At 38.8% G+C, this 26,861-nt stretch overlaps 8 protein-coding genes across 11 annotated transcripts; 4 read left to right on the top strand and 4 right to left on the bottom strand.

Annotated features, from left to right (window-relative positions):
• Positions 1–1,511: 1,511 nt before the first annotated feature.
• On the bottom strand, positions 1,512–3,489 carry LOC108036981 (glutathione S-transferase D6-like). The gene is made up of 2 exons (XM_044457435.1): positions 2,847–3,489; positions 1,512–2,188 (listed from the first exon to the last, which is right to left on the bottom strand). The coding sequence occupies exons 1-2, from the start codon at positions 3,472–3,474 to the stop codon at positions 1,530–1,532; spliced, it is 1,287 nt and encodes a 428-aa protein (XP_044313370.1). The 5' UTR covers positions 3,475–3,489; the 3' UTR covers positions 1,512–1,529.
• A 461-nt stretch (positions 3,490–3,950) lies between these two features.
• On the bottom strand, positions 3,951–5,793 carry LOC108036992. The gene is made up of 2 exons (XM_017113423.2): positions 5,035–5,793; positions 3,951–4,627 (listed from the first exon to the last, which is right to left on the bottom strand). Exons 1-2 carry the CDS (start codon positions 5,665–5,667, stop codon positions 3,959–3,961), a joined length of 1,302 nt encoding a protein of 433 aa, XP_016968912.2. The 5' UTR covers positions 5,668–5,793; the 3' UTR covers positions 3,951–3,958.
• A 202-nt stretch (positions 5,794–5,995) lies between these two features.
• LOC108036991 lies at positions 5,996–10,182 on the bottom strand. Its single transcript, XM_017113422.2, has 2 exons — positions 8,521–10,182; positions 5,996–6,927 (listed from the first exon to the last, which is right to left on the bottom strand). Exons 1-2 carry the CDS (start codon positions 9,146–9,148, stop codon positions 6,272–6,274), a joined length of 1,284 nt encoding a protein of 427 aa, XP_016968911.1. The 5' UTR covers positions 9,149–10,182; the 3' UTR covers positions 5,996–6,271.
• A 1,953-nt stretch (positions 10,183–12,135) lies between these two features.
• On the top strand, positions 12,136–13,559 carry LOC108036990 (glutathione S-transferase 1-1). Its single transcript, XM_017113421.2, has 2 exons — positions 12,136–12,247; positions 12,795–13,559. Exon 2 carries the CDS (start codon positions 12,799–12,801, stop codon positions 13,426–13,428), a length of 630 nt encoding a protein of 209 aa, XP_016968910.1. The 5' UTR covers positions 12,136–12,247; positions 12,795–12,798; the 3' UTR covers positions 13,429–13,559.
• Positions 13,560–13,734: 175 nt separating this feature from the next.
• Positions 13,735–15,216, top strand: LOC108036988 (glutathione S-transferase 1). Of its 4 annotated transcripts, none has more exons than XM_017113416.1 (2): positions 13,735–13,829; positions 14,441–15,216. In XM_017113416.1, exon 2 carries the CDS (start codon positions 14,455–14,457, stop codon positions 15,109–15,111), a length of 657 nt encoding a protein of 218 aa, XP_016968905.1. In that variant the 5' UTR covers positions 13,735–13,829; positions 14,441–14,454; the 3' UTR covers positions 15,112–15,216. The 4 variants fall into 4 exon arrangements, with proteins under 4 accessions (XP_016968905.1, XP_016968906.1, XP_016968907.1 ...); XM_017113417.2 differs by having other exon boundaries at positions 13,761–13,938; XM_017113418.2 differs by having other exon boundaries at positions 13,769–13,852.
• Positions 15,217–15,307: 91 nt separating this feature from the next.
• On the top strand, positions 15,308–16,696 carry LOC108036989 (glutathione S-transferase 1-1). The gene is made up of 2 exons (XM_017113420.2): positions 15,308–15,754; positions 15,924–16,696. Exon 2 carries the CDS (start codon positions 15,942–15,944, stop codon positions 16,572–16,574), a length of 633 nt encoding a protein of 210 aa, XP_016968909.1. The 5' UTR covers positions 15,308–15,754; positions 15,924–15,941; the 3' UTR covers positions 16,575–16,696.
• Positions 16,697–16,842: 146 nt separating this feature from the next.
• Positions 16,843–17,825, top strand: LOC108036987 (probable mitochondrial import inner membrane translocase subunit Tim17 3). The gene has a single exon (XM_017113414.2). The coding sequence runs from the start codon at positions 16,984–16,986 to the stop codon at positions 17,671–17,673; it is 690 nt and encodes a 229-aa protein (XP_016968903.1). The 5' UTR covers positions 16,843–16,983; the 3' UTR covers positions 17,674–17,825.
• Positions 17,826–19,213: 1,388 nt separating this feature from the next.
• Positions 19,214–23,034, bottom strand: LOC123037208. Its single transcript, XM_044456936.1, has 3 exons — positions 22,777–23,034; positions 22,560–22,713; positions 19,214–19,894 (listed from the first exon to the last, which is right to left on the bottom strand). Exons 1-3 carry the CDS (start codon positions 22,920–22,922, stop codon positions 19,532–19,534), a joined length of 663 nt encoding a protein of 220 aa, XP_044312871.1. The 5' UTR covers positions 22,923–23,034; the 3' UTR covers positions 19,214–19,531.
• Between the last annotated feature and the right edge of the window lie 3,827 nt (positions 23,035–26,861).

Genomic DNA, 26,861 nt, shown 5'->3' with positions numbered 1-26,861 from the left:
GCTAGAAGATTGGCATTTTGCATGCAGATTCTAGGAGTTCCTACGCAGCGCAAGTTTGTTTCAAAAAGGTGCCACGCCCCCTTTAACGCCCACAATCGCTTATATACGATTTTAAAAATTTAAATATTTCGGAAAAGTAAAAATGCAGTTTTATTGTGTTTATCAATACCTATCGAAATGTAGAAGAAATTTTTCAAATCGGACCATTAGTTAAAAAGTTATGCGTGATCAAAGTTTCTATCTCCATCTCCCTCGCACTCCCTTTACCTGAGTAACGGGTATCTGATAGTCGGGGCACCCGACTATAACGTTCTCTCTTGTTTTAATTTTTTTTAACTAACAGTAGTAGCTTTGACCAAATGAGCTGGAACTAATTATCGAATAATGATAAGGTTCGAAAGCTTAAGAAAGACATCAACCCATATTAACATATGACTCACAGTCCCATCAACAGATTACTGAAACACAAAGAGCCAATGAAGGTGTCATTTTGATTTCAATGTATATATAGTTTATGCATTCTTATATATAAATTAGCCACTATTGACTTCTATGCTGATAAAATTTTGAGTTAATAATTATAAATGAGAATGTTTTCTAATTTAATAATTCCGGCTGCTAATAAACAAATAATACAACTATCTGTCATGGCAACTAACAAAGCAAAATCTTTCTCAACACCAGTCAGTTTGTCATCATATTTCACCAAACATTTATGCCTTGTCATAGACTATCAAAAATTAGCTTTTATGATAACAATGAACGGGTGCCCTTATCATGCTTCCAAATATTTCCAGAAACATCTGTGTTGACAAAAGGAACTAACAAAACTTTAAGTTTGGTTTGAGCCAGTTTAATCAAACATTACTATAATTTATCCTGTGCAAGGATCCCAAGACACTAGCGTCGGTTCTTCGATGTAGAACCCCTCTATGACTCTATGTCCAGCTGGTACTTCTCCCTCTTCCGCACTGGAAAACTGCAAGCTCCGAAAGCTTTGTATAATAGCAAGGGTATCTTTAAGTTCCTCAATACCTTCCCTGAAAACAGGACGACAGGAAGTTGCCTGACCTTGGCTAATATCGTAATTTTGGCCAATTAGTCCCCGACCGAAATTTCCGATTTTGGAGAGGTGGATCAAGAATTTCCAGAAGTAAACTTCTAGACGGCGCAAAATACATTAAAAAACCCTCTGAAATAATAATAATGTTGCTCCTAAGCTTCTATTGTCTATCATAACAACGATGTCATAAGTCTGTTACAAAACCTTGTCTATTTACCTAGATCCAAGTCAGCAAGAATCAAAACAATGCTATTCAAATACGTTTATTATTTCCATTTGGGCATTATTGACATGCTGTGACGATAACTAATATAATTAGCAGAATAATTTTACTTTTTCAAACTTGTAAGTGTCGTAGAGAATTTTTTCTTTATTTGTATAATTAAAGTTAAAAAAAGCCTTAATATAAAATAAAATGCTTAATAAAATGCCTTTTAGAACAAAAAAAAATTTGTAGTAAAAACCTTTATAACTTTTCTATTAGGTTTTCGGCTAGGAATTTTTTGGCATTTTGAATCCTTTTTATGTTTTCGTCCCAACCGGGAGTAACCTTCTGGGCATTCTTGTACCATCTGTCCACGTTCGGAAATTTATTTAATTCGAAGTCAACCATTTCGATTGTAGAAACGGTGGCCAAGATGACGATATCGGCCACGGACAGTTGGTTTCCGGTCAAGTAATCGTGTCCCTCCAGGAAAGTGTTCAGGAGATCAAAGGCAGCATTGAGTTTCTCCAAGTTCTCCTGGCTTCCTGGTTTGCCAGTACGCAGAAGAGGAAAAAAGTACTTGGCAATGGCTTCGTACAGAGTGCCCATATCAAAGTAGAGCAGCCGGTTGATCAGAGCTTGCTTTTGAGGATCCTTGGGGTACAGAGAATCATCCTTCCCGTACTGCTCCACCAGATAAACAACAATGGCACGGGACTCCCAGATTACGAATCCATGGTCCACCAGGGTGGGAATGGTGTGCTGGGGGTTTATCTTCACAAACTCTGGCTTTAGTTGCTCCCCCACAAAGGTATTGACATTTATCGAGTTCAGCTCGACTCCCACAGCTTTGGCGGTCATTATAATAGCTCGGGTGCTCGGAGAACCGGCCATGTTGTAGAGATCCATGCTAAGAATAGCTTTTATTATGACTGACCCGCTGGAATGGAGAAAACAAACTAATTTGCCTCTCGGCGAAATTACCGCTTATATAGCAAACATGTTATGAGCCGATTAAAATTATCTGTATATATGTATAAAAAACCTTGTCTATTTCTTATGATTGGGAAATAAAAACCTCATGTGATTTGTTTTAACACTCTCACTCGCCGAAAAAGTTTGAAATCGTTTTTAAAAATTATATTAATACTTTTTATTACTGAAATAGAATAAAATGTTTGTTCGAAATCAAAATAATAATAATAATTTTAGACAACAAAACAACTAAACGTAATACAAATCTGATGGTGATATCCATCTCCATTTAGTTTGTTAAATTTGCATCCTCGTTAAGATTATTTTCGGGCGTAATCTAATTATATTCTAATTCTAAACTACTTCCACCAGTATTTATTTATAGCCCGCTTCATTTTGGGGAAACTGTTATCAGTTTTCAGAAAACCCAATTTGAAGCATTAAAGATAAAATTGCGGTATTTGCTTTTCAAGATCTAACGTAACATATAGTATCGAAAGTCGTCAACATATCTAAGCGAATTCTTATTTTATATTTATTATACCAACTTCACATAAGTTAAATTAAAATGTCTCCATATCTTTTACTTAGCTGCCCCATGGCGGGCCTCAAAGACTGCCTTCAGTTCCAGAAGACCACTCCAGTTCTCGTCCCATCCGGGAGTCACCTTCTTCGCATTGGCGTACCACCTGGCCACATTTGGGTACTTGCTGAGGTCGAAATCGAAGATCTCGAAAGTGGAAACTGTGGACACGATGGCAATGTCGGCCACGGTGAACTGGTTAGCGGCCACGTAGTCCTGGCCCTCCAGGAAAGTGTTCAGGTACTCGAAGGAGGTCTCGATCTTCTTGAAGTCCTCGGCAGTGCCGGGCTTGCCAGTTCGGAAAAGAGGATAGTAGTACTTGGCAAAGCTGTCATACAGCGTTCCCATGTCAAAGTAAAGACGCTGATTGACCTCGGCCTGTTTCTGGGGATCCTTCGGGAAGAGGGAATCATCCTTGCCGTATTTCTCTACCAAATAAACGGCGATGGCGCGGGATTCCCAAACAGAGAAGCCATTATCCACCAGGGTGGGAATGGTGTGCTGGGGATTCAGCTTCACGAATTCTGGCTTCAGCTGATCGCCGTCCAAAGTGCTCACTAGCTTCTTGTTTAGCTCCAGTCCAAGAGCCTTCGCCACCATAATGACTGTGCGACATCCACTTCCGCGAGGCGAGTAATAAAAATCCATTTTGTAAAACTTTGTGTTATTCGCTGGAGAGCAAGATCAGAATTAATTGTGACCAGCATTGGCTCTCGTTTTTATAGCAACACGGTTGTGAAATAACATATCTCGCACATACTGATAATAATTGTTTGCTCGACGGTTCTTCAGTGGGGTCTATCATATAAGCCTTAAACGTTTTTATGATTGAATGTGGTTGTGAAATTACCTCTCTGTATTCGCTTATCTTCGATGCGCCCGATTGTCAACAAATTACACTATTAGTATACAAATAAAACCGGTTTTGTATATTATTTTGTATTTATTCTTTCGTTATTAAAGTGACCAAAAACACTTAAAAGTTGTTTTAGTATTGTACATAGCTCAATGAAATTGATAGTACCAATAATTACTGCAAGGAAAGATATTTATCCTTGCTTTCAAAATGCTAATAAATAATCATATAAATTTACAGGTGTTTTTAAATTTTTTTTTTTTTAATTTAAATTATTTAGGATTTATTTGTTGTGCTGCATTTTTTCTTTTCAATTACCTTCTTTAACTCCATGGCACCTTCCCAGTTTTCTTCCCAACCAGGAGTAATCTTTTTTGCATTCGTATACCACTTGGCAACATTGGGATATTTGTTTACGTCGAATTCGAGGGCATCGAAAGTGGAAACACTGCCGAGGATGGCAATATCAGCCACCGTGAGGTGATCACCAGCTACGTAGTCCTGGCACTCTAAAAAGGTATTCAACAACTCGAAGCTGTCTTCCACTTTTTTGAATTGCTCAGCAGTGCCGAAATGGCCGGTGGCAAAAACTTTATAATAATAATCGGCTAAAGCCACGTACAAAGTTCCCATGTCAAAATAAAGACGCTGGTTAATAACAGCTTGTATCTTGGGATCCTTTGGGAAAAGGGTGTCGTCTTTTCCATATTGTTCCACCAAATAGACTGCGACAGCACGAGATTCCCAAAAAGAATATCCATGATCGACTAGTGTGGGAATGGTGTGTTGGGGGTTGATTTTCAGAAACTCAGGCTTAAGGTGTTCCATCTTTGAGGTATCCAAATGCTTCCTATCCAGATCAACTCCTACGGCCTTCGCTACCATAACAACAATGCGACATCCACTGCCTAGAGGCGTATAGTAGAAATCCATATCTGCGTGGTGCTACCCGCTGGAGGGACAAACAAGAACTAAGAAAAAACACTAGAAAAATGATTATTCTTTAGAAATCTTATCACTCTTTATTATTTTGTTTATTTAGCTGATTGTGAGCTGACTGTGTTCATAATAGGGAACAGGTTGTTGCCTTGATGTTTGTTAATTAAACACTTTCATTTCTGTGTATATGAAATACTAAGATTTCTGTGCAACCCAAGAGAATAGTTCTCAATTTCAATGGATTATTACGAAAAAGGGAATACTCTTAGCATTAAATCTATTAATTAAATATTAATAATCATTTTCTCATTAAATAAATATTTATTTATGTGTAAATATACAAGTTTGTCAAGCCTTAAGCTTTAAATAAAATAGTCAAATAAATATTAAACATAGTTTTATTTTGCTGCGGCCTTTCGGTCCTCGAATATTGTCTTCATTGGCAGCATTTTCTCCCAGTTTTCTTCCCATCCGGGAGTGAATTTCTTTGCATTGGCGTACCACCTGGCTACGTTGGGGTACTTGGCAATGTCAAACTCAACGATTTCGAAAGTGGAAACGGTGGCCAGGATGGCAATGTCGGCTACAGTGAACTGGTTGCAAGCCACGTAATCCTGACCCTCGAGAAAAATGTTAAGGAACTCAAAGGCAGCTTCGACCTTCTTGAAGTCTTCGGCAGTTCCATACTGACCATTACGGATGAAGGGGTAATAGTATTTGAAGAAGGAATCGAACAGGGTTCCCAAATCAAAGTACAGGCGCTGATTGATCAAGGCCCGCTTCTGAGGATCCTTGGGATAGAGGGAGTCGTCCTTGCCGTATTTCTCCACCAGATAAACGGCGATGGCGCGCGACTCCCAAATGGAGAATCCGTTGTCCACCAGAGTGGGGACGGTGTGTTGGGGATTGAGCTTCAGGAACTCTGGCTTAAGGTGCTCGCCCTCTGAGAGTCGCAACTGCTTCTTGTTCAGCTCCAAACCGAGAGCTTTGGCCACCATTATAATTGAGCGGCATCCAGACCCACGACCCGAGTAGTAGAAATCCATTTTGGGCGTGCGCTTAGTGTGTGCTATTCGCCGAAGAGCAAAAACGGAACTGATTGCGACCAGCAATGGTTCTCTCTTATATAGAGAAATGGTTATAATTGATTTTGTATATGCTCTCCGATGTGTTTTGGAAATTGCTAGTCATCATTGTTATTGTCAAAATTGGCATACCTACCAATGAGGTAGGCTTAACAAACATATTAAATTTCAAATTATATCAAATTACGCCTTTCAGAGTTTGTGCTCACCAATTTGTGACTATAATCATCACGATGGGTTCACATTTTTTGACTTTATCTATTTTGTAAAAAAAATATGGTAGATTTGCTTATGTTTTATGAGTTGATTATAATTTATTTTTCAGAAATGGGATTCTCATTGATTAAATTTTTTTATATTTAGCTTCTTGAACACTTAGAATAGGAATAGTTTAAAATATTTGCTAATTTAAATATTCATACTTTATTTATATTTTCCAGCAGCTATACAATTATATTCAAACATTTCTAACCACTCAGGCTGGACAGTATTTTATAAAACTGAAAATTTATAGGCAAATAAAAATTGCATAAGAACTTAAAAATATTACACATTTATGTCTAAATTATTTCGCTGCATTCTTTTTCTCATCGACCACTTTCTTTACATCCTGCGCGCCTGCCCAGTTTTCCTCCCAGCCAGGAGTAATCTTCTTGGCATTGGCATACCACTTGGCCACATTCGGGTACTTGCTGAGGTCGAATTCGAGAGCATCGAAGGTGGATACACTGGCGAGGATGGCAATGTCGGCCACGGTGTACTGGTCACCAGCCACGAACTCCTGACCCTCCAGGAAGGTGTTCAGGAAATCAAAGGCGTCTTGGACCTTCTTGAACTCCTCTTCGCTGCCGTACTGTCCGGTGATAAACACCTTGTAATAGTAGTTGGCCAGCGAGGGATACATTGAGCCCATGTCGAAATAAAGGCGCTGATTGATCACGGCTTGTTTCTTAGGATCCTTGGGGTACAGCGAATCGTCCTTGCCGTACTGCTCTATCAAGTACACGGCGACGGCACGCGACTCCCAGATGGTGAATCCATTGTCTACCAGAGTGGGGATGGTGTGCTGGGGATTGATCTTGATGAAATCCGGGTTAAGCTGCTCTCCTTTCAGGGTGTTCAGCAGCTTCTTGTTCAGGTCAAGGTTCAGGGCCTTGGCTACCATGAGAACGGAGCGACATGCGCTGACCAGAGGCAGGTAGTATAGATCCATGTTGGAGACTGCGATCGTTTCGTGCTACTCGTTCGAGTGGAAAAAGAGAACTGTTCGGGACCCCACGGGTTTCTACCTATAAAGCTTTTTTCATATAATTTCATGGCGAAAATAGCTCTCTTTCTCTATGTTATGCCATGTTAATTGATTGTATTCGTGATAGTGTATGTTTCTCATGTATGGGTAGGCAGAAAATTATATCAATTTCTTCGTTATTACGTTCTATGTAAAATCAGCTTCTAGAATTTCTGGAAAACATTGTACATACAAATATATGTTCATATGACCATTTGTCGCCAAATAAATATATAAAAGACTCGTTGGTATTAAATTTTAGTTCGCGGAAAATTGCAATTTAAGTGATAAGTAAATACTCTCTTAGAATTACCCACTTATAAAAGATGTTCGTAAATATAAGAGGATTATTATGTATTTTCTGTTTTAGATGAATTTATAGGCAAGTTAAATCTTATCAATAAGATATGTAAGAAAATAAGATAAGTAATAAAATAAAATATGTAAGAAAATTAAAAAGACAAACAAAAACACATCTCATGGAAGAGACAATGTCTCTAATATACTTTTGATTTAAGATCGGTTGGGCCGTTCTTAAGGGTTGTTGGTTATCGTAAAGGAAATGGAACGATTTAAAGAAATCAGCTTCTATGAATAAAAAAATATGTGAGTTATGTATGTCAGCCGGACACTTTGAAATAATTTTGAAGTAGTTAAGATAACATTATACTAATTTATATATGTATATTTTGCATAAAATATATTTTTAGTATATAAAAATTCCCCTTTTTTTACATTTTGCTGTCCGAATTTCCTACCGACTTGTGCGACAGCAAATTGACGGCATCATAACTTTCCCAGATAACACACCTTAATCATGAATTTAATTGATTACTCGGTAAAAACGTTTATTTTTTTAGATCACAAAAACAAAACTTTGTATTACGAACGAAATATAGTTAGATAGTTAGTATCACGAACGAAATATATATTAGATATTATGTACGAGGGTCTTTTCAATGGGCATCTAAACTAATTTATTTATATTTCGGATATTTTTACTTAAGTATGTATATTAAAGGAGTTAAAAAAAAACTTTACTATAACCGTCTATTAGGGTGGATTTAACGTGCCACAAACTATTTCACGAAGTGTATCAGTACATTTTAAAAAACATCGGTGAACAATTTTGGCTGAAATTATTATACTCTCTGCAGGGGTATAACAATGGTATGCCTAACGGCATTAAAGTTTTATCAAAGGCAACAGTACGTATACCTAATAAACCTTCAAGCCATTATGCAGACCTTGAAAGGCATATGTGTAAAAATTAAAGAAAATTGTGATCAATTGTGTTTATATTCATTTAGCTTAGGGTTATTCCAAAAGCAATGCTCCCAAAAATCTTTCCAGTTTTTAAAGACTCGCTTGTAATTCTAAAATATTAATATTATTATTTTTAAATATGCCCTTAAGTAAAGCGCTGTTTAATATGTATACATTTAAGTCTCTTTTATTTCAATTTATAAGAAGTAACACAAAAATCGTGAATTATCTAAGTATCATTTACTGTGCAAGTGCAGCACGGGACTCGAAGAATTCCTTCATCTGCTGCAGGCCCTCCCAGTTCTCAGCCCATCCGGGAGTCACCTTCTTGGCATTGGCGTACCACCTGACCACATTGGAGTACTTGCTGAAGTCGAACTCAACAACATCATAGGTAGAGACATTGGCCAGGATGGCAAAATCGGCAACAGTGAGCTGGTCTCCGGCCACGTAGTCCTTTCCTTCTAGGAAGGTGTCAAGGAAACCGAAGACGGTTTCGATTTTCTTCAAGTCCTCTTCAGTGCCCAGCTTTCCAGTGCGGAAATAGGGATAGTAGTATTTCGCAAAGGAGTCGCTCAGGCTGCCCATGTCGAAGTACAGGCGCTGGTTGACCACGGCTTGTTTCTTGGGGTCCTTGGGATAGAGGGAGTCGTCCTTGCCGTATTTCTCTACCAGGTAAACGGCGATGGCGCGGGACTCCCAAATGGAGAATCCATTATCCACCAGGGTGGGAATGGTGTGCTGGGGATTGAGCTTCAGGAACTCCGGCTTCAGCTGATCGCCCTCCATTGTGTTTACCAGCTTCTTGTTCAGCTCGAGTCCAAGTGCCTTAGCCACCATAATTACTGTGCGGCATCCAGCGCTACCGGGCATATAGTAGAAATCCATGTTGAACGTTGATGTGTTGTTACCTCCGGGCGAGAATGAGAACTGACTACAACAAGCAATGGCTGGTACTTATATAGCCAAATTTGGTAGCCCAATACTTATGTGTTCTTCGCGTTTTCATATTTTGGGTGCTTATTATCAGGTCTGTTCTGATTTTAGCTTTCAAGACATTTAGACCTTATACTTAAGTTGTGTTTTAAACACTTAGACTTAGGCACAGTACAATACCATTTACAATTATATAAATATGAAAATGAGTTGTTTTTTTTTATGTATTTAAACAGCCTTTTATATTGCAATTCGTGCAAAACGAACAAGTATTAAATGTTGAAAAGGGGAAACCGGAACACTACCGTTTATTCGGTTTGGACACACGTCAATGATAATTTCAGGTGCATACTGGTTGAGCTGTTATGTTATCATATGTACATATATGAATGGGACTGATTTAAAAGGGTTAGCTGTTATGAGTCATCTATTAAGTGAGTGATAACGGGCAGAAGGTGTTGTCTATTTAAAATAGATTAATGTTAGGTGCAGCTGTGATAAAACTTTAAACATTTCTTCGATAATTTGCTTTTCCCTATATGATTCATTATCAAGGGAATATAAACTAAATCAAGACTTTAGCCCAATATTTATGACTAAGCCTTAATATTTATAAATGCAACAGCATACATACGTATGTATGTACATATGTGCATGGCATTGATTAATTCGACTGCTAAATAGTTTGCACCTATGATTGGAGTTGCTTTGGGTTATCTGTACCGTTAATTAAAAAGATAATGTGATTGATGTATGTATGTACAATGCACATACGTGTGGAAACATTGATATTCACATAATTAGGTACATTTTTAATTTAATAAGCAAAAACCAAAACAAAAATTTAAATTTTTAAGCTGTTTGTCTGTGAATAGGAAAACAATACACTTTTTTAATACAAAGCAAAGCAAATAATTTAATACGTAGAGTGACAGAGCTTTTCAATCATTCCATTGAATATAAGCAAACAGTTATTTGTCTTTTCTCGAGCCGAGATCAGTGAAAGACTAAAGCTAAAGTCAACGCAGCTGTACACAAAATAAGAATCGCCGGCAAGTGGAATCCAAAAGTAAATATGTGTACATATATCAGGGAATAGGTATGTTTGTATGGCAGATCGACAGACTTTTCGATGATGTGAAAATAAGAGACCGGCTCTTCGCCCCATCAACTCTCTTTGGCCATCTACACATGAATATCTCTTAGTCTCTGCTCTTTGGCTAGTGTTGTTTTCTGCCTTTTTGTTTGTGACGCATACTTAGCCAATGCCGTCTAACTGGTTCTCTTGATCTGCAGCGGCAAACACAGTGACCTTTCTCTACATTTTGGACCGACTTTTAGAGAATTAACCTAACCAGTTATTGGCGAACTTATTGTGTTTACGATCTCGTGTTTCCCATGATTCAGTGGATTTCGGCATTATGTTCAAATGAGTAATTCTCGAAGTCTGTATTTTGAGCTTTTCTGATTTCACAAGCGAGTTTTGGATTGTTCTGGACTTAAGAGAAAGCAATTTAAACGCGTCAGCCTCAAAAATGCTCTTTCATTATTTTCCAACTTGTTATTGTTATTTAAGTATTTTTTCCTTGTCATGCTGATAGTTGCTATTGTGAAATTGATAAAAATTAATTGTTTTTTTGGGGAAAAAAGCAACCCCACGCGAATTGAGCAGGAATTTCTGAGTGCATTGCTACGATTGTATCGAATACTTCCAAAGAAATAAAATTTAAGTTTGGATCCATTTTCCTTTTCATGTAATGTGGCCATAACAATTATTTCTAACCGCCCAAGACCGTCAAAACGCAAACAATCCATTTCAATAGATTTATTGCTGGTGGTCATAAAGATAATTACATTGGAAATGAGGACTTTTAATGTGAGATGTCCCTTGACGCATAAATTACTAAGGGTTTGGTATTTATCTATGTACATATCATACGGTTAACATCACTCATATTGGGTTTAACCCATATTGAGTCAGAACTTATGGAAATATTTCTGCATTTCCTAGGGCTCATCGCGTGGTTATATTTTTGTGGACTTATTAGTTAGCAAGTACAGTATCTCGCGATTTGTTTATACAAAAGTATGTACAATTCAGTTGGGAATTCTCGCCAACTGTTGCTGTTTGTTTGCCTGATATGAATGTTTGCCGGCCGGCTTGAGTTGTTATCTGGTTTCTGTTTGCCAGCATTTATATTTTTCATTTTTTCCACATTGAAAGAATAATTTATTTTTAAGCTCACACATGTTCATTAGAAATGCAAAAATGTGTATCCGAGCAAATTGAGTGCACCAAATGTGAACGAGCAAAGCAAAGTCGAAGTTGTTTTACTCTCAAAGTTTTAAGGAAAGTCAAACATGTATTTTGTCATGATCGTGCTTTTAGCAGCTATTGGATACACACAGTTATTCGTTAATTAGATTTTGCAAATCTTATATCCGTTCTAAATATTACCTATCGGAGCATAAAAAATACTATTTTAAATGTAGTATTTTGTACCATATTTTACCTTGACGGAATAAATCGCATAGAAAAAGGTGACTCTTTCGGTACGGACTGAAATTTAAATATAATTAAAATGCCCTCTGCATAATCATAACAAATATAAAAAAATAAAAAACATACATATACACAAAAATGTGTTCTAAAGAGAAAAAGGCGGCGTTCCAATGAAGGATTATTAGAAAGTTGCAGCTTTCTTTTGGGGAGTATTGGGGGGCAGTGTGCAACAACCACTAGATCCACATGCTCGTATTAATCACGCTGCTAACGTCACATTTTTGCCTGATATTACTGGTATGTGTGGGCAAGCAAAAAAAGACAAAAACCCAGACACAAAAACAACTAGCGGCCTCTCTTAATGGTGACTCCCCCGTCACGCCCCCTGCCCGCAGCCGCCCCTCGTATCGTCAAACAACAACTTTTGTTTGCCGGCATTATGGCGACCGCCAGCTATTGCTATAAAAGCCGTCCCGCTCTCCGAATTCCGTTCAGTGCTGCTTCTCATTTGGTACAGTGTACATCGCGAGATTTCAACAAACAAAACTGTAAGTTTTCGACCCTTTATAGTTGTGTGATTGTGTTTGTTTCTGGGCAAAAAATAAAGGAAAAATGTGTACAAAAGAAATATGCATGGAAAATTACCAAAACGCAATTGGTTTGATAGAAACAGGCAGAATGATGTCATCCATTCTAGGGGAATCTGTTTGCCAAGTGAATTTTTGTAATGACGGCCCAATTAAAGTCGGCTTTTGTCTCAACTCGTAATTATAGAGCGCGTCTAATTACGGCATATCTTTTCTGAAAAAGTTTAAAACAGAGACACAAAAAGACATGAAGAACAGAAATTAAAAATGTCGGAATGAGGTGCTTTAAGTAATCTGAAAAAGTTTTTTTTAGTTTTAAATACATTTATTTTTGTAAAATCGTTAAAATAAATATAACACACCTCTTAGTCAGCTTTTTCAATGCAATTCAAAATTGCGAATTTATTTTTCAAACTGAATTTTTAAAATGTTCCATTTAATGTGTTTCCAAATTAATTACAGTGATCACTTTATTAACCTGCTATATCTCAATATTTTCTCTCTGCAGTAAAATGGCTGACTTCTACTACCTGCCCGGCTCCGCTCCTTGCCGCTCCGTGATCATGACCGCCAAGGCCGTGGGCGTCGAGCTGAACAAGAAGCTGCTCAACCTGCAGGCCGGTGAGCATCTGAAGCCGGAGTTCCTGAAGCTCAACCCCCAGCACACCATCCCCACCCTGGTGGACAACGGATTCTCCCTGTGGGAGTCGCGTGCCATCCAGGTTTACCTGGTGGAGAAGTACGGCAAGACCGACTCTCTGTACCCCAAGTGCCCCAAGAAGCGCGCCGTGATCAACCAGCGCCTGTACTTCGACATGGGAACCCTGTACCAGAGCTTGTCCAACTACTACTACCCCCAGGTGTTCGCCAAGGCCCCCGCCGATCCCGAGGCCTACAAGAAGATCGAGGCCGCCTTCGAGTTTCTGAACACCTTCCTGGAGGGACAGGAGTTCGCCGCCGGAGACTCCCTCACCGTCGCCGACATCGCCCTGATCGCCTCCGTCTCCACCTTCGAGGTGGCCGGATTCGATTTCAGCAAGTACGCCAACGTCAACAAGTGGTACGAGAACACCAAGAAGGTCGTTCCCGGATGGGAGGATAACTGGGCCGGATGCCTGGAGTTCAAGAAGTACTTCGACTAAGCCTGATATTACCGTATTTAATACCCGTACATTTGAGTAATATTTATATTCACGTTCACACAACAATTCCAAATTAGACCGTCTCCAAAGACAATAAATAAGTGTTCGCTTTTTTGAATGCACAAAATGAATACGTTTTTTAAATATCTATACTATATACCATATAGTGGGTGTGGGCAGCAACAATTGGATAATAGTGCTCTTCTGGCGCGTTTTTCGCTCTTCAGCGAAAATAGGGTGATTCGGAAAGAGTATGCAAAACCGTAAGTTCCCTTAAACTATCTCTTTCGAGACAAAAAGCAATAAAAGCTCCGCTATTTGCCGGCGGTTCGTCAGTTCAAATTGGTGAAGGGAGATTGTCGGAAACCACGACGGAGAAGCACAGAAATCATTTGAAAAGGGTGTAAAACAAACCAAGTTAAATGTATTATATCGGGAACTCAACTTTTTGTCAAATGTGATATCCATTTTTAAACAATATATTTTTTATTAAAGCACCCTTAATTTTCTGTGAGCAAAATATACCTGAACGAACCTTACAATTGAGCGGTTTTTTTTTTTGTATTTAATAAACTAATATTAAATGATGATGTTTCTATAAAAAAGTTTATCGCATTAGATTTATATGATTGCGTCAATGCTTAGAAAATACAATGTAATATTAATCTTATCATGTTGATAGAGTATGTGATTATATATCATTATTTTATCATATACATTACTGAAGCAAAGTAACAATTTCCATTAGCACAAAAACCAATAGGTTGACGACAAGTCCACCAAACATATTACTTGTTTACACTGTATAACTTACGTTTTGTAATACTAATCGTGTTTGCGAACTGATATTGGCATATAAAACCTGTAACTTCTTGGAATCTGTATACGTAAAATACAAATAATTTTAGAGAAAGAAATCTAAAGCAAATCAAGTGTTCGCTGAATTGAGTTTCATTTTTAGTGTTGTCTCTAATGAATTGTATAAAAATATTAACTCAGTTCGATTTTACAGCTTGCTGAAGAATCATGTTGGACTTCTACTATATGCTGTACTCGGCACCCTGCCGTTCAATCTTGATGACTGCCCATGCCTTGGGATTGGAGCTGAACAAGAAGGAGGTCGATCTGGATGCCGGTGATCATCTGAAGCCCGAGTTCGTCAAGATCAACCCCCAGCACTCGATTCCCACTCTGGTGGATGGAGATTTTTCCGTCTGGGAGTCGAGGGCCATTCTAATTTATCTGGCTGAAAAATACGCGAAGGATGACTCACTGTATCCCAAGGATCCCCAGCAGAGGGCCGTGGTTAATCAACGTTTGTTCTTCGATCTGGGCACCCTCTACCAGAGCTATGTCTACTACTACTATCCCCAGTTGTTTGAGGACGTAAAGAAGCCGGCTGATCCCGAGAATCTGAAGAAGATCGATGCAGCCTTCGCTATGTTCAACACCCTTTTGGAAGGTCAGCAGTACGCCGCCCTAAACAAGTTGACTCTAGCCGACTTTAGCCTCCTGGCCACTGTATCCACTTTTGAAATCTCAGAGTACGACTTTGGAAAGTATCCGAATGTGGTCAGGTGGTACGATAATGCCAAGAAAGTCATTCCCGGCTGGGAGGAGAACTGGGAGGGCTGCGAGTACTACAAGAAATTGTATCTGGGCGGCATTTTGAACAAACAATGACTTGGCTCTAATTAACAATCTTCAATGTACATCATGACGAATTTAAAGCACTATTTCAATAAAGAGTGTACTTGGTCGCATTATTAAGAGAATAATGGTCAAAGAGTCGTTGACTTTTGGATTCTGATAAGACAGGGGGGCCAAGCTCTTGTGAAATACGTTGGGGTACGACACCTCAAACATTTTTCAGTGCGATAAGATTATGATACGTGCCAGTTTGCGCTAATATAAGCTGATGAGAGTTTGCTGATAGCAAAAACAATTAAGATATAGCAATTTTAAGAAAACAGCTGAACTTATTACAGGCTTCCATAAAGTAAATTTTACCTGAGACCTAATTAAAATATGTAAAAGGCTAATAACTAATCAAAATAAAATCAAAAACACCCAGCTTTGACTACTTTATCGCTCTTATACTGGCATAGTTCTCTATTTCTAGAAACATCTCACGTATCTACCAAAAAAAATATTTGCCAATTATCACCTGCACTTAATTGATCTATCAGCCCACAAAATATTGTATATGCGGTTATCTTCAGGTTTTTTGGTTGTGTCTATAAAACACGAATAACCTGCAGAGCATTGTTCAGTTGTTTCCCGTGCTTCGACTTCTGCAGAGCAACCGTGTATTTTTACTTATCTCGTAAGTTCGACCACCGCACAAACTTGTATTATTATTTTTGTCGATTTGTTATGGAGATTGCGTACCCAAATTTACTGGGTGCGTTTAATGAAAGTGATTAGCCAGCCATTCGGTGTATTATTCATCTACTGTGACACCTTCTGATCTTGATGAATTGCTGTTTTTGCAGAGATTCCTGAACCGTGAAATGGACTTCTACTACAGACCCGGATCTGCTCCCTGCCGTTCTGTTCTGATGACAGCCAAGGCCCTGGGTGTGGACTTCGATAAGAAGACAATTATAGACACTCGTGCTAGAGAGCAATTCAAGCCGGAATACCTGAAGATCAATCCCCAGCACACGATCCCCACTCTGAACGATAATGGCTTGGCTTTGTGGGAATCGCGTGCAATTATGGTTTATCTGGTGGAGAAGTACGGCAAGGACGACAAGCTTTTTCCCAAGGATATTCAGAAGCAGGCTTTGATAAACCAGCGCTTGTACTTCGATATGGGAACCCTTTATAAAAGCTTCTCCGAGTACTATTATCCCCAGATTTTCCTGAAGTTGCCTGCCAATGAGGAGAACTACAAGAAGATCGAAGTCGCCTTCAACTTCCTGAACACCTTCCTGGAAGGACAGACCTTCACCGCTGGCGAAGACTATAGCCTGGCCGACGTCGCCTTCCTGGCCTCCGTTTCCACCTTCGATGTGGCCGGATTCGATTTCAAGCGGTATGCCAACGTGGCCCGCTGGTATGAGCAGGCCAAGAAACTCACTCCCGGCTGGGAGGAAAACTGGGCTGGTTGCCAGGAGTTCCGGAAATACTTCGACAACTGATCATTTTAATCTCGACTTTTTTCCCTTGGTTCTTATCAATAAACATTTAACCTAAGCTGACTAACTAAAGATTCAACTAAGTTTCTGCCTACACTAAATGTTAATAAGTAAAATTCGATTGTGCTTATTTGTGTTTTAAATAAATAGCTAAAGAAAGAATTAAGTTAGGAAACTCAACCATTTCATGGGTATACATTTGTATTACTATTATCAAGAATGGCTTGATATAAGCAACCCCAAATTAATTCCAATTTATCGAATAGAAATGATTCAAATGTCACACGCCTACACTCTCCACATAATGAATACTCAAAAATCAAATCCAAAATACACATTTTCGATAAGAAGTCAAGAAAATAGCAAGGACCGCACTATCAAGTTTTAGAGTTAGGCACAAGGAACAGTGATCATGGAATACAATCGCCAGCCGTGTCCCATCAGGATTGTGGAGGATTGTGGATGCGCCTTCATGATGGGCACCATTGGAGGATCGCTGTTCGAGTTCATCAAGGGTTTCCGCAATGCTCCTTCCGGCTTAAGGCGCGGACTGTACGGCGGCTTTGATTCGGTGAAGATGAGGACTCCGTCCATTGCCGGCAGCTTTGCCATTTGGGGTGCCACCTTCAGCACGTTCGACTGCGTCATGGTCTCCTATCGCCAGCGGGAGGATGCCTGGAACTCGATTATCAGTGGAGCAGCCACGGGCGGGATTTTGGCTGCCCGCAATGGCATTCGAGCCATGGCCAACAGTGCCTTCGTGGGCTGTCTGGTCTTGGCCATGATTGAAGGAGCCGGAGCAGCAGTGGCCACCATCAATGCAGCCGACGGACAGGCAGTGATAACCTTCGATGTCCAGCATCCACAACGGGCCCAGTGGGAGTCTTCAATGGAGGCTCTGGATCCGAAAGATCCCTCTTTCTCGCAAGACTACGCCGTGGCGGAGTTCGAGCGCGTGCTGGACAAATGTCGGGCATACAGAGCCCGTAATAATATCCTGCAGGACCTTTCTTCGAGTGCAGTCGATGGTCAGGAACGGAACCCAATAGAGAAGCCAGCACACTCTCTTTTGGATCTGGTCAAATTGGCCGGTATTTTCTAAGATCCCCCTATTGTCGTCAAAGAGTTTTTATGTTTATTCAATCATTCGTTTTCGAGGTCGCTCAACCAAATTATTTGCATGTCTTAATATTGTCCCTTGTTTTGTTGATCGTATAAAAATTAAGAAAATCGGCTAAAGTCGAGTATCCCCTGAATTATAAAATAAGGTATTTAATTCGTTAAAATCATTGCATAGTTTTGGGCAACTAAATTTGCAGTATGCCACCTAATAGTTTGCTGCATAGTTACAGGCGATCAGTTAAATTCTACTTCATTTTTCAAACTTCATTCTGGCCTGACAAAAAATCATAATTCTGGCTAGTTAATCGCATGGGCTATGTTCAAAATGTTTTCCTTGACATTTTTAAACCTTCCGTAAAACAAATTTTATTTTAATTAATGTAGTGTTAAACTGTATTCAAACAGAAGCACTGATAAACTCTACAACCAAGACAAGACAACCAGAGGAATGGCATTTTAAATATTGGCTAAGCACTTTTAATCAAACGTTTTTGTAATTTTGAAGATTTAAATTGAAGAGAAGTGAAATTTGTACGTAACGTATTCAGTTTAAAAATTTCAAGTTAGAGAAGCCGAATCCCTTAGTTTCGTTACTCTACTATTCATATTGTACTGTGTCACTGTTATTAAATGCTCTGTCTGATATTTTGTCTGGTCATATAAAAAGAAGGAAGTCTTGCAAGTATAATCGGAAAAAAATTCAAAAAAAATATAACTTTGTTATGGAATTACGGTTTTAATTAAATTAAAATCGGACAAAAATATCATATAGCTGCCATAGAAACGATGGCAAAATGCAGCGCAAAGATGACACAGCTTCATTGTTTTTAGTAATATAGCATATAAATCGAAATGTAGTAGATTTGTAATAACTGCAAGGGTATATAAACTTCGGCTTGCCGAAGTTTGCTTCCTTGTTCATTTTGCTCTCGCCTGATTATTAGAGGGTATTGGGAAACATTTTAGGATAATGCGCAGCCGCTTGCAGTTTCTACTTATAAGTAGTTTATATTAGTGTAAAGTGAAAAAAAATTTATAAAATAGTCTGTTATCATTACTCAAACACTTTTCTAACTATCTTTGCTCCTCTCTTCTCTAATATACTTTCCCAATTCTCAGAATTGACAAATATTCAGCTAACATTTCTCTTATCAGCTAACAAGTAAGGATGGGATTAGCTCTTATTATATAAGGCATAAATAAAATGTCTACAAATTGGTTTATGTTTACGAACCTTCTATTGGTAATACGAAGTGAAACCAACACCACAACGAAAATATCATATTGGACACGCATAGACGTATTTTTTTAGACATCTATTAGAATAGATAATAATCATAAGCGTTTCAAAAGTTTCCAAAAGCTGAGCAGAACCAACATGAATAAAATTGTACTGGCAGAATAGCACGTCTTAGATTTTATTCCATTCGAATCCAAATCTACTACACCTAGAGTTGACTTAACAACTCACTAAACTTTTAATATCATTTGTAAGAATATACAAGCAATAAGACAACAGATTTCTTTTGAAAGTCGTTTCGAATGTTTTATTATAATTAAAGAAATCATAAATTAATACAAAATTAAAAATTAAACTAGTTGATGAGACAGAATAGAGCACAGAGAATTTGAAGGTTGTTACCAGGAAAAGGATCATATGTCATGCAGCAATTTAGCCAGAAAACTGTTCGCTTTTATAGACAATCGGAGGGCAGCTAGCAAACTTCGATCATCGTTCACCGCTGTCGTTTAAGAGAATATCATTTTTGGTTTTAGTTGGCGAGTCGCTGGTCCTTCCGCCAGCCCTCGTCCTCATCCTCATCCTCATCCCAATCCACTTAGATGCGCAGATTGGGGTTCGTGTAGCGCACGTACTTCAGCAGGGCGTCGTTCTCCTCGCAAACAAACGATTTCTTGTGATGGCAGGCAACGTCGTGCCAGTTGACTCCGTCGTTGTAGAACTGGTTCAGCAGGGCCACACAGCTCTCCACCGCACCGTTCTGCTTGAACTCGCGGTTATCCGGCTGGGGCAGGCCGATTCCGCCGGTGGGCGACCAGTCGCCCTGGGAGCGCTCCGTGGTGGGGGCCAGTTTCTGCAGGGTGGCGGTCCAGAACCAGCCGTTAATGTTCGTGGGCTGCAGGTCGGGGCGGTCGCAGCCCTTGAAGTCGCACACGCGGCCGCTGGTCCAGATGTATTTCACCTAAAAAGTTAAGAAGAGGGCTCTGATGTTAAAAGGATTTGAAAATATCAAAATACATTTGAGATTTAATTTGGATTCCGAATTTAATTCATGTGAAAATAGATAGATGATAAAACAAGTTTTGTTCGAGGACCCCAAAAATGTATGCCAACTGCTTTTATTATATTATAACACTTTTTAGGAGCAAGTAATCGTATTTCTGACAATTGCACTAAAACCAAAAAAAAAGTAATTTAAAAATGCAAAGTAAATACATGGGTCAATATTTTAAAAAACTATTTTACTAAATTTTTGGCACCCAGGACCATACTATCATTCCAAAATCCAGTTTTGGTCGTACAGTTTAATTAGTTGTAAAAGCATGTTTGCTAGCATAAAAACTACAATGTGTTGAAAGTGTATTCAGTTTTAAGGAAGCCGAATCAATAAAGTTTCTCATGGTTCATTGCCCCTTGCGGATACCTAAAAAGAAATAGATTTCCCCAATCAATTGCGCCTACGCAAGAAAATGCAGCGCTGTTGGCATCAAAAAAGTGGTAGAAATTTCATGCAGTAACTCTTATGGGCCTGTCACGCCCAAACAACTATTATTATCGCTGAAAGCGAACCCATTCCCAATCCGAGTCCGCGCCCTTTTGGAGCTGGCGCACCCGATACTGTCAACATTTCAGGTGAGCAGAAGCAGCGCAGCGCAGCCGCAGCTTAGCGATCATCAGTCACTTTCACCCGATGGGCCATAAAAATTGTTTTGTAAAAGAGGCCCACGAACAAAGGCCCAGACGGCTCGGTTGGGCTGTCTGCCCTTTTGGAAAACTCCAATGAGCGTAAAGTTGAAACAAATTTATGGACATTGAGTTCGGTTTTGTCGGTGGCGGTTTTGGCGTTTCATTGGCGGTGGAAGTGGGCTTTGTAATTGCTTAAAACTCGGACTATGTATGCATTTGCTCCATGGCGGAAGCCCCAGTGGATTGTGCTTGTGCACCTGTCGGTTACATGCTTTTGGGGGGCGATGTAAAAGTGAACTCCACTTGTTGATAAGGGGCCTTTCATTAGGAAGACGCCTTTAATGGCATGAAAAGTGGAGCGTCATTCCACAATAAAAATAAGTCATAAATCAGCTTACTGGTCAATTCTTAAACTTCAAAATAGAGTTGCCTAAAACTAATCCACTCAAAATAGAATTTATAAAGAAACCACTTTCATATTGGTACTTTAAAATGAAAACATTAAAAAAAAATTGTATTGAGGGATTTCATACCCTTTAAAATAAATAGCAGGTATTATTTTATAAAACTCAAGGTTTTTTCAAAAAACATTTTAAAATGTAATGAAGCCATTTATAAACATCACCTCATCACAATTAAGCCAAATAAGTACAAATTCATAATTTTCTTTTTTCTCTAAGTTTTTGGCTCAAGTTTTTGGTTTGTGTTTAATTTCCTCTTTGATTTTACGCAAAATTCGCTAGCATTAAATCCGTTTGCGTGTTCAGAGTTTGCTAATTTGTTAAGTAATTTTGTTCAGTAGCTTTTCCGGCAAGGCTTTCCCACCACACACATGAACTTTCGATTTCAATTTGGCCAACATCACTTTCTCATGCCACAAAAACAAAGAGGTGAGCAATGAGTTGGAAGATGGCATGCAAGATGCGCCTGCCTGACCACATCTCTAAACTTGACACTTGTCCATCTCAAGAGTGTTGCGTAAGAGCAGCTCCATTCGGCTCCATTTGTGTGCGAAATTACAGAGGCAACAACTTGTATTTTTATGATTCGTATTTTGTCTTTTCATTCAGTTTTTATGTGTAATTTCACATTGAACTTTGTAGAGCGATGTTAATGTCAGGTTTCGCCATTAATTTTGTCTGCCGCAGCATCCTCAAAATTAAGGTCAGTTTTTTGTTGAGCGTCGTCTGAGCTGTCAAACAAAACGCGCTAAATGCTTCACACGCGGCTAAACGGACGTTATTTAACTTACCAAACAAATTAAAAAGGTGACATAATGTCATGCAAAATAGGTGAAAAATAGTAAAGACAAAAATTGATAAATGCAGACATAATAAATTATTGGCAAGCTTTTGTGACTGTCTCCCACTTCTCCATCAAGGTGTAAAAGGAAACTATGATAGGGTCTAAATAAATACATGTGTTTTATTGTGCATTTAAAATAGCTTTCGCCGAAAACATTTATATATAGTCAATGAGTTGCATATTTCGGTGTATTATTGCGATCATTTGTTTGATCTATTTATCAAAGCTTACCTGTTGATCAAACAGGTGCAGTGAACGAAAGCCAAATTTATTTGCTTGGGTTTGGTTTTATTTCCCGACTGAATGGGGCTTATATAAGGCTTTTTTGGGGTGGGGATAATCGATTTATTGACTTAACATTTTTATGAAATACTGTAAACAGTTAAGAAAGCTGACATATGTGGGCCAGATTGGACAAACCTAAAATTTGTTCAGTTCTCAGTTTGTTGCTTAAGTCTTTTGATTTCTTTACTAGATTTTAGCTTATCTTCAAAGCAGGTTTTGTTGTTTTATTTTTCGATTCTAATTTACCTCGAACTCCACTTCATAATTAAAATTATTCCCTCAATATGTTCCAAAAAATGTTAACCAAAGTTCATAATTTTAGATAGCTCTTCATTGGAATTGGTACTTACATTCTCGCGCACGACGAACTGCTTGATCCACTCATTCTCCAGGCTGGTCTCCAGGGAAACGGAGTCCATGCACCGCCTGCGGCAATAGTTCCTGGCCGTCAGCCAATCCTCCTCCACGCCCTTCAGCTGAGGATCGCGCCACGAGAAGAAGTAACTGAGGGGAAAAACAAACAACTGTGAGGAAACCGTATTTTTGTGGCGAATCCTGCAGACTCACCCCTTGCCGTCGGGAGTCTTCTCGTGAATGACACGCTGGGCACAGAGTTGCGGGTTTGGTGGTTCCAGGCGTCCGTTCTGAAACTGAGCAGATCCCAGACTCAGCACGCTCAACACACACACCCCGGCGATAATGAAAGCTTTCATTTTTGTTTTTCTTTACAGTCTATGCACTGGCACACTGGCACTTTCTGTATGTTCGATTTTTTCGGCTCGCGACGCGCTTCTTTTTTTCTACCGACCGATCGGCTGGCACTGATCAACTGGAATGTCAAAAACATTGGGGAACCCCGCCTTATATACGACCACGGAGCCACGCCGATCCACTCAATTCCATGAGAGAGACAGAGGCGAAAGAGAGACCAAGTGGGGAGACTGTTTTTATACCCTTGCAGAGGGTATTATAATTTTGGTCAAAAGTGTGCAACGCAGTGAAGGAGACATCTCCGACCCTATAAAGTATATATATTATTGATCAGGATCACCTCCTGAGTTGATATAAGCATGTCCGTCTGTCCGTCTGTCTGTCCGTCTGTCTGTCCGTCTGTCTGTTTCTACGCGAACTAGTCTCTCAGTTTTAAAGATATCGAATTCAAACTTTACACACACCTTTCTTTCCTTTGCACGCAGTATATAAGTCGGAACGGCCGGGATCGGCCGACTATATCCTATAGCTGCCATATAACTGATTGATCGGAAATGCCATAACTCTGCTGTTTGTTAAGTTAGGAAGTTGGGACTTTCTATGGGTTTTATATTTGGCCAATCAATCCGACGTACCAAATTTCATAAGGATCGGCCGGCTATATCTTATAGCTGCCATATAACTGATTGATCGGAAATGAAATAACTTTGGTGTTTGTAAAGTTAGAAAGTTGGGATTTCCTACGGGTTTTATTTTTGGCCAATTAATCCGACCTACCAAATTTCATATGGATCGGCCGACTATATCCTGTAGCTGCCATATAACTGAACGATTGGAAATGCCATAACTTTGGTGTTTTTAAAGTTAGGAAGGTGGGATTTTTTATGAGTATTAAGACTGCATCATATAAATAATTTTGGAGAATATAGTTTGCAGAATATTCTGCAAGGGTATTTCAACGTCGGCTCCGCCCGAAGTTATCTTTCCTTTCTTGTTTTTGTTTGGTGTCAGTTCTACACTCAAAAAAGGTTTATTCAATAAGCAGTGGTGTTTTAAAAGGGTCTTTCTTTTTAAAATGAAAAACAAATTGTATATATTTTTAAGGAGTCACTATGAGAAGTAGTAAGATGCGAACGGAAGACAATTTTAGAAAGCCGAAAATGGTTTTCCCTATTTAAATTTATTGTTAATAATAATAACAAAGTCAAACGTATCTTTTTAAGATGTTATTATTATAATCTACTATAAAGTGTTGAAATATTTGAAATAATGTAAAAAGTTTTTGTTGGAAAAATTTAGCAAACAGAAACCACCCAAATAGTTATCTGAATTGCTAAGAAAACATTTAAAACTGCGTGACACAAACATGTGAATTTAAAATAAACAAACTTAAAAATAGCTACGACATTATGAGATGACACGATGATGTGAGAATGGGTTCGAGAAGATTTTCTTACTATTTTTGAGAGGAGTTTGAAGCGTAAATTTTAGCACGTGAAAAATGGAGTGTTCGACTGCGCCCTGCTTAACATGCAATCATGAATGTTAAGTGGCCAAAGTGGTGCATGAAAGGGGAGCAGGTGGTGATGGGTGATGCCTCTTAAGCTTGCCCATCATTTTGCACCATTTTTGCGTTGAATGGTCGTCGAATGGATTGGCCTAACTCCCATCTAATTAGCTTCACAAACACGCCGCAACTTGAGCCAAAATCTTTTTGGCACGGAAATTTCGTTTTTTTTGTGGTGCGTCTTCTGTCTCTTTGCATAAATAAATGCATTTTGCGCTATTGTTTGCTTTGTTTCGGAAATATGTATTTGTCAGTGCTTTTGTCGTTTCAGTTATTGCATAATCTAAACTGAATTGTTGACCAACAGTTTATGTCGATTGAATTCCGCAAGTGACATATATATTGGATAATTTTATTTTAGGAAAGTTCTTCGAATATACTTAAAATCTTACGAATGGTTTTGCCTTTGTAATGGGGCGGGAATTTAACAGCTTACAGAGTTGTCAAACATTACGTAATGGCCCATAAATAGCCAGAAGAAATATACAAACACACTTGTCATTGCATAAGCATAAGAAATGATGCGAGCCCATCTGCATTATTTTCTCCACAGCTTGGGACCCAGATCAAGGTCAGCCGCGATGAGTACGAAAATTTCACCAGTTGAAAGTGAAGAGTAAGTCCGTAAACCCCAAAAACCCAAACCCAAACCCAAGCCCAGTTCACGCATTTCAACATGATCGCCTCGATAAGTTTTGTCTCCTCTTCTCCTTTACATCTCCGCCTCACGTGCAGTCGAGCATGTCGACCCTACAAAGCCAAAAAAATCATGGGGAAAAAATAAAGGTTTCTGCCGCCGTTAAATCGTACTTTACGGCAATCGGTAAAACGGCAAAAGTTACACGAAGGCAGGTGCCGCTCATTACCTGACATATGTATCTCGTGGGACACTTCGTGGTTTATGCTGAGAGCTAAGTCATGCCACGCCCATGCAGCGAAATATTTTTTGAGGAATTTCAATTTTTTGTGCACAGCGTTCACAGAAATTGATTTTGGGTGATATTGTTATAACAGTAATCCATCGATTGTGATGTATAATATATTGATTGCAATAGGAAAAATGTAAAACACTGCCTAATATATTTTAACGGAAATGACAGTCTGTCAAGCTATTTTATGTTTACAATTGCAGTCTGGGAAACTCCAAATGTTTTACATTGAGAAATTCCAGATATTAAATTTCAAATTTAAAGTGCGCTGTCTACAATAGCTAGTGACAAAGACCAATAAAAATTATAAAAAATTAGGCAACCCATTTACATGGTCAACACGTATTTATTTTGGCCATGTTTTGGGCAAGCATAATTTATTTAATTTGTATGAGCTTTCTGCGTTACATGATTTCCCGTGGGCACTCTCTGAAAATTATCATCAGCGTTTAATGATCAGTTTTTGGTAATATTTATGTGATAAGGAGCGGGAACTTGGCTCAACTGTCAAGAGTCGCGAGGCCTATTCGCAATTACCGCATCGCATACCCACATATTTACGCAATGAGTTCCCAGACGGGATCGGGGAAGGGGTTCGCGGATGGTACTGGAACCGAGATGAGGCTGGGGCATGGGCCTGGCCAATTTGTCGATGAGTTGGGTAAATATTAAAGGAGAAAGTGCCGCCGTCAGTTGGGCCAAGAGTTTTGTACTGGAGCTGTTTTTTCATTTTTGAAATATTTTTGCACAAGTTACATATTGTTTAATTATTTGCACAAAAAGAGAGTGAGTTCAGGTGCAGTCGTCCCAATTTCCTCAAGTGTCGATAATTTATGCAAATATGTTCACTAATAGTTATGCAAACGGATATTTAGTTGTGTTTACTTATTTGGATTTCCCCTCGAGTGGCCCCTATCAATGTCAGTTTTGGGCTGCCCAAAATTAAAAACTAAATTATTCGGCCTAGCAACGCAATTATTCAAGTTATTTAATATTTATGTCAGCTGCATATGACAATAAAAACATTTTATAATTAAAGTTTGCTTTATGCTCCAACCGTGATTTGATTTCAAATATTAGCATTCCGCTGGATCAAAGTCAACACTATTTGATATTGGCTCCGTGTGAATTTCGCAAACACTTTCAAGATCTAGGTGAACATATTGACCCAGAGACCTTGTTTATAGGACAGAATTTAGAATCAACAGGAAGTAATGTTACCCGCTATTTTATGAGTGATTTGTAATCATTGTTTCCTCATTGAGTTTAAAATTCAAAAAGCTAAAATAAAATGATATAAAGTGAATATAAACAGTATGTTTTTTTTAGACTTAACAAATTTGAAAAATTGGGAAGCCATTTTTAACTTTGAAGGCCAAGGTTCTCCAAACTTTGACCGATTTGTTGGTTTTTTTTTGGCTGATGACCAAGCCGCTGGCGCCACA

This window comes from Drosophila rhopaloa, unplaced genomic scaffold, assembly GCF_018152115.1.
Source record: "Drosophila rhopaloa isolate 14029-0021.01 unplaced genomic scaffold, ASM1815211v1 contig_155, whole genome shotgun sequence".
Classification (NCBI taxonomy): domain Eukaryota; kingdom Metazoa; phylum Arthropoda; class Insecta; order Diptera; family Drosophilidae; genus Drosophila; species Drosophila rhopaloa.
This window is presented reverse-complemented; position numbering and strand designations above follow the sequence as displayed.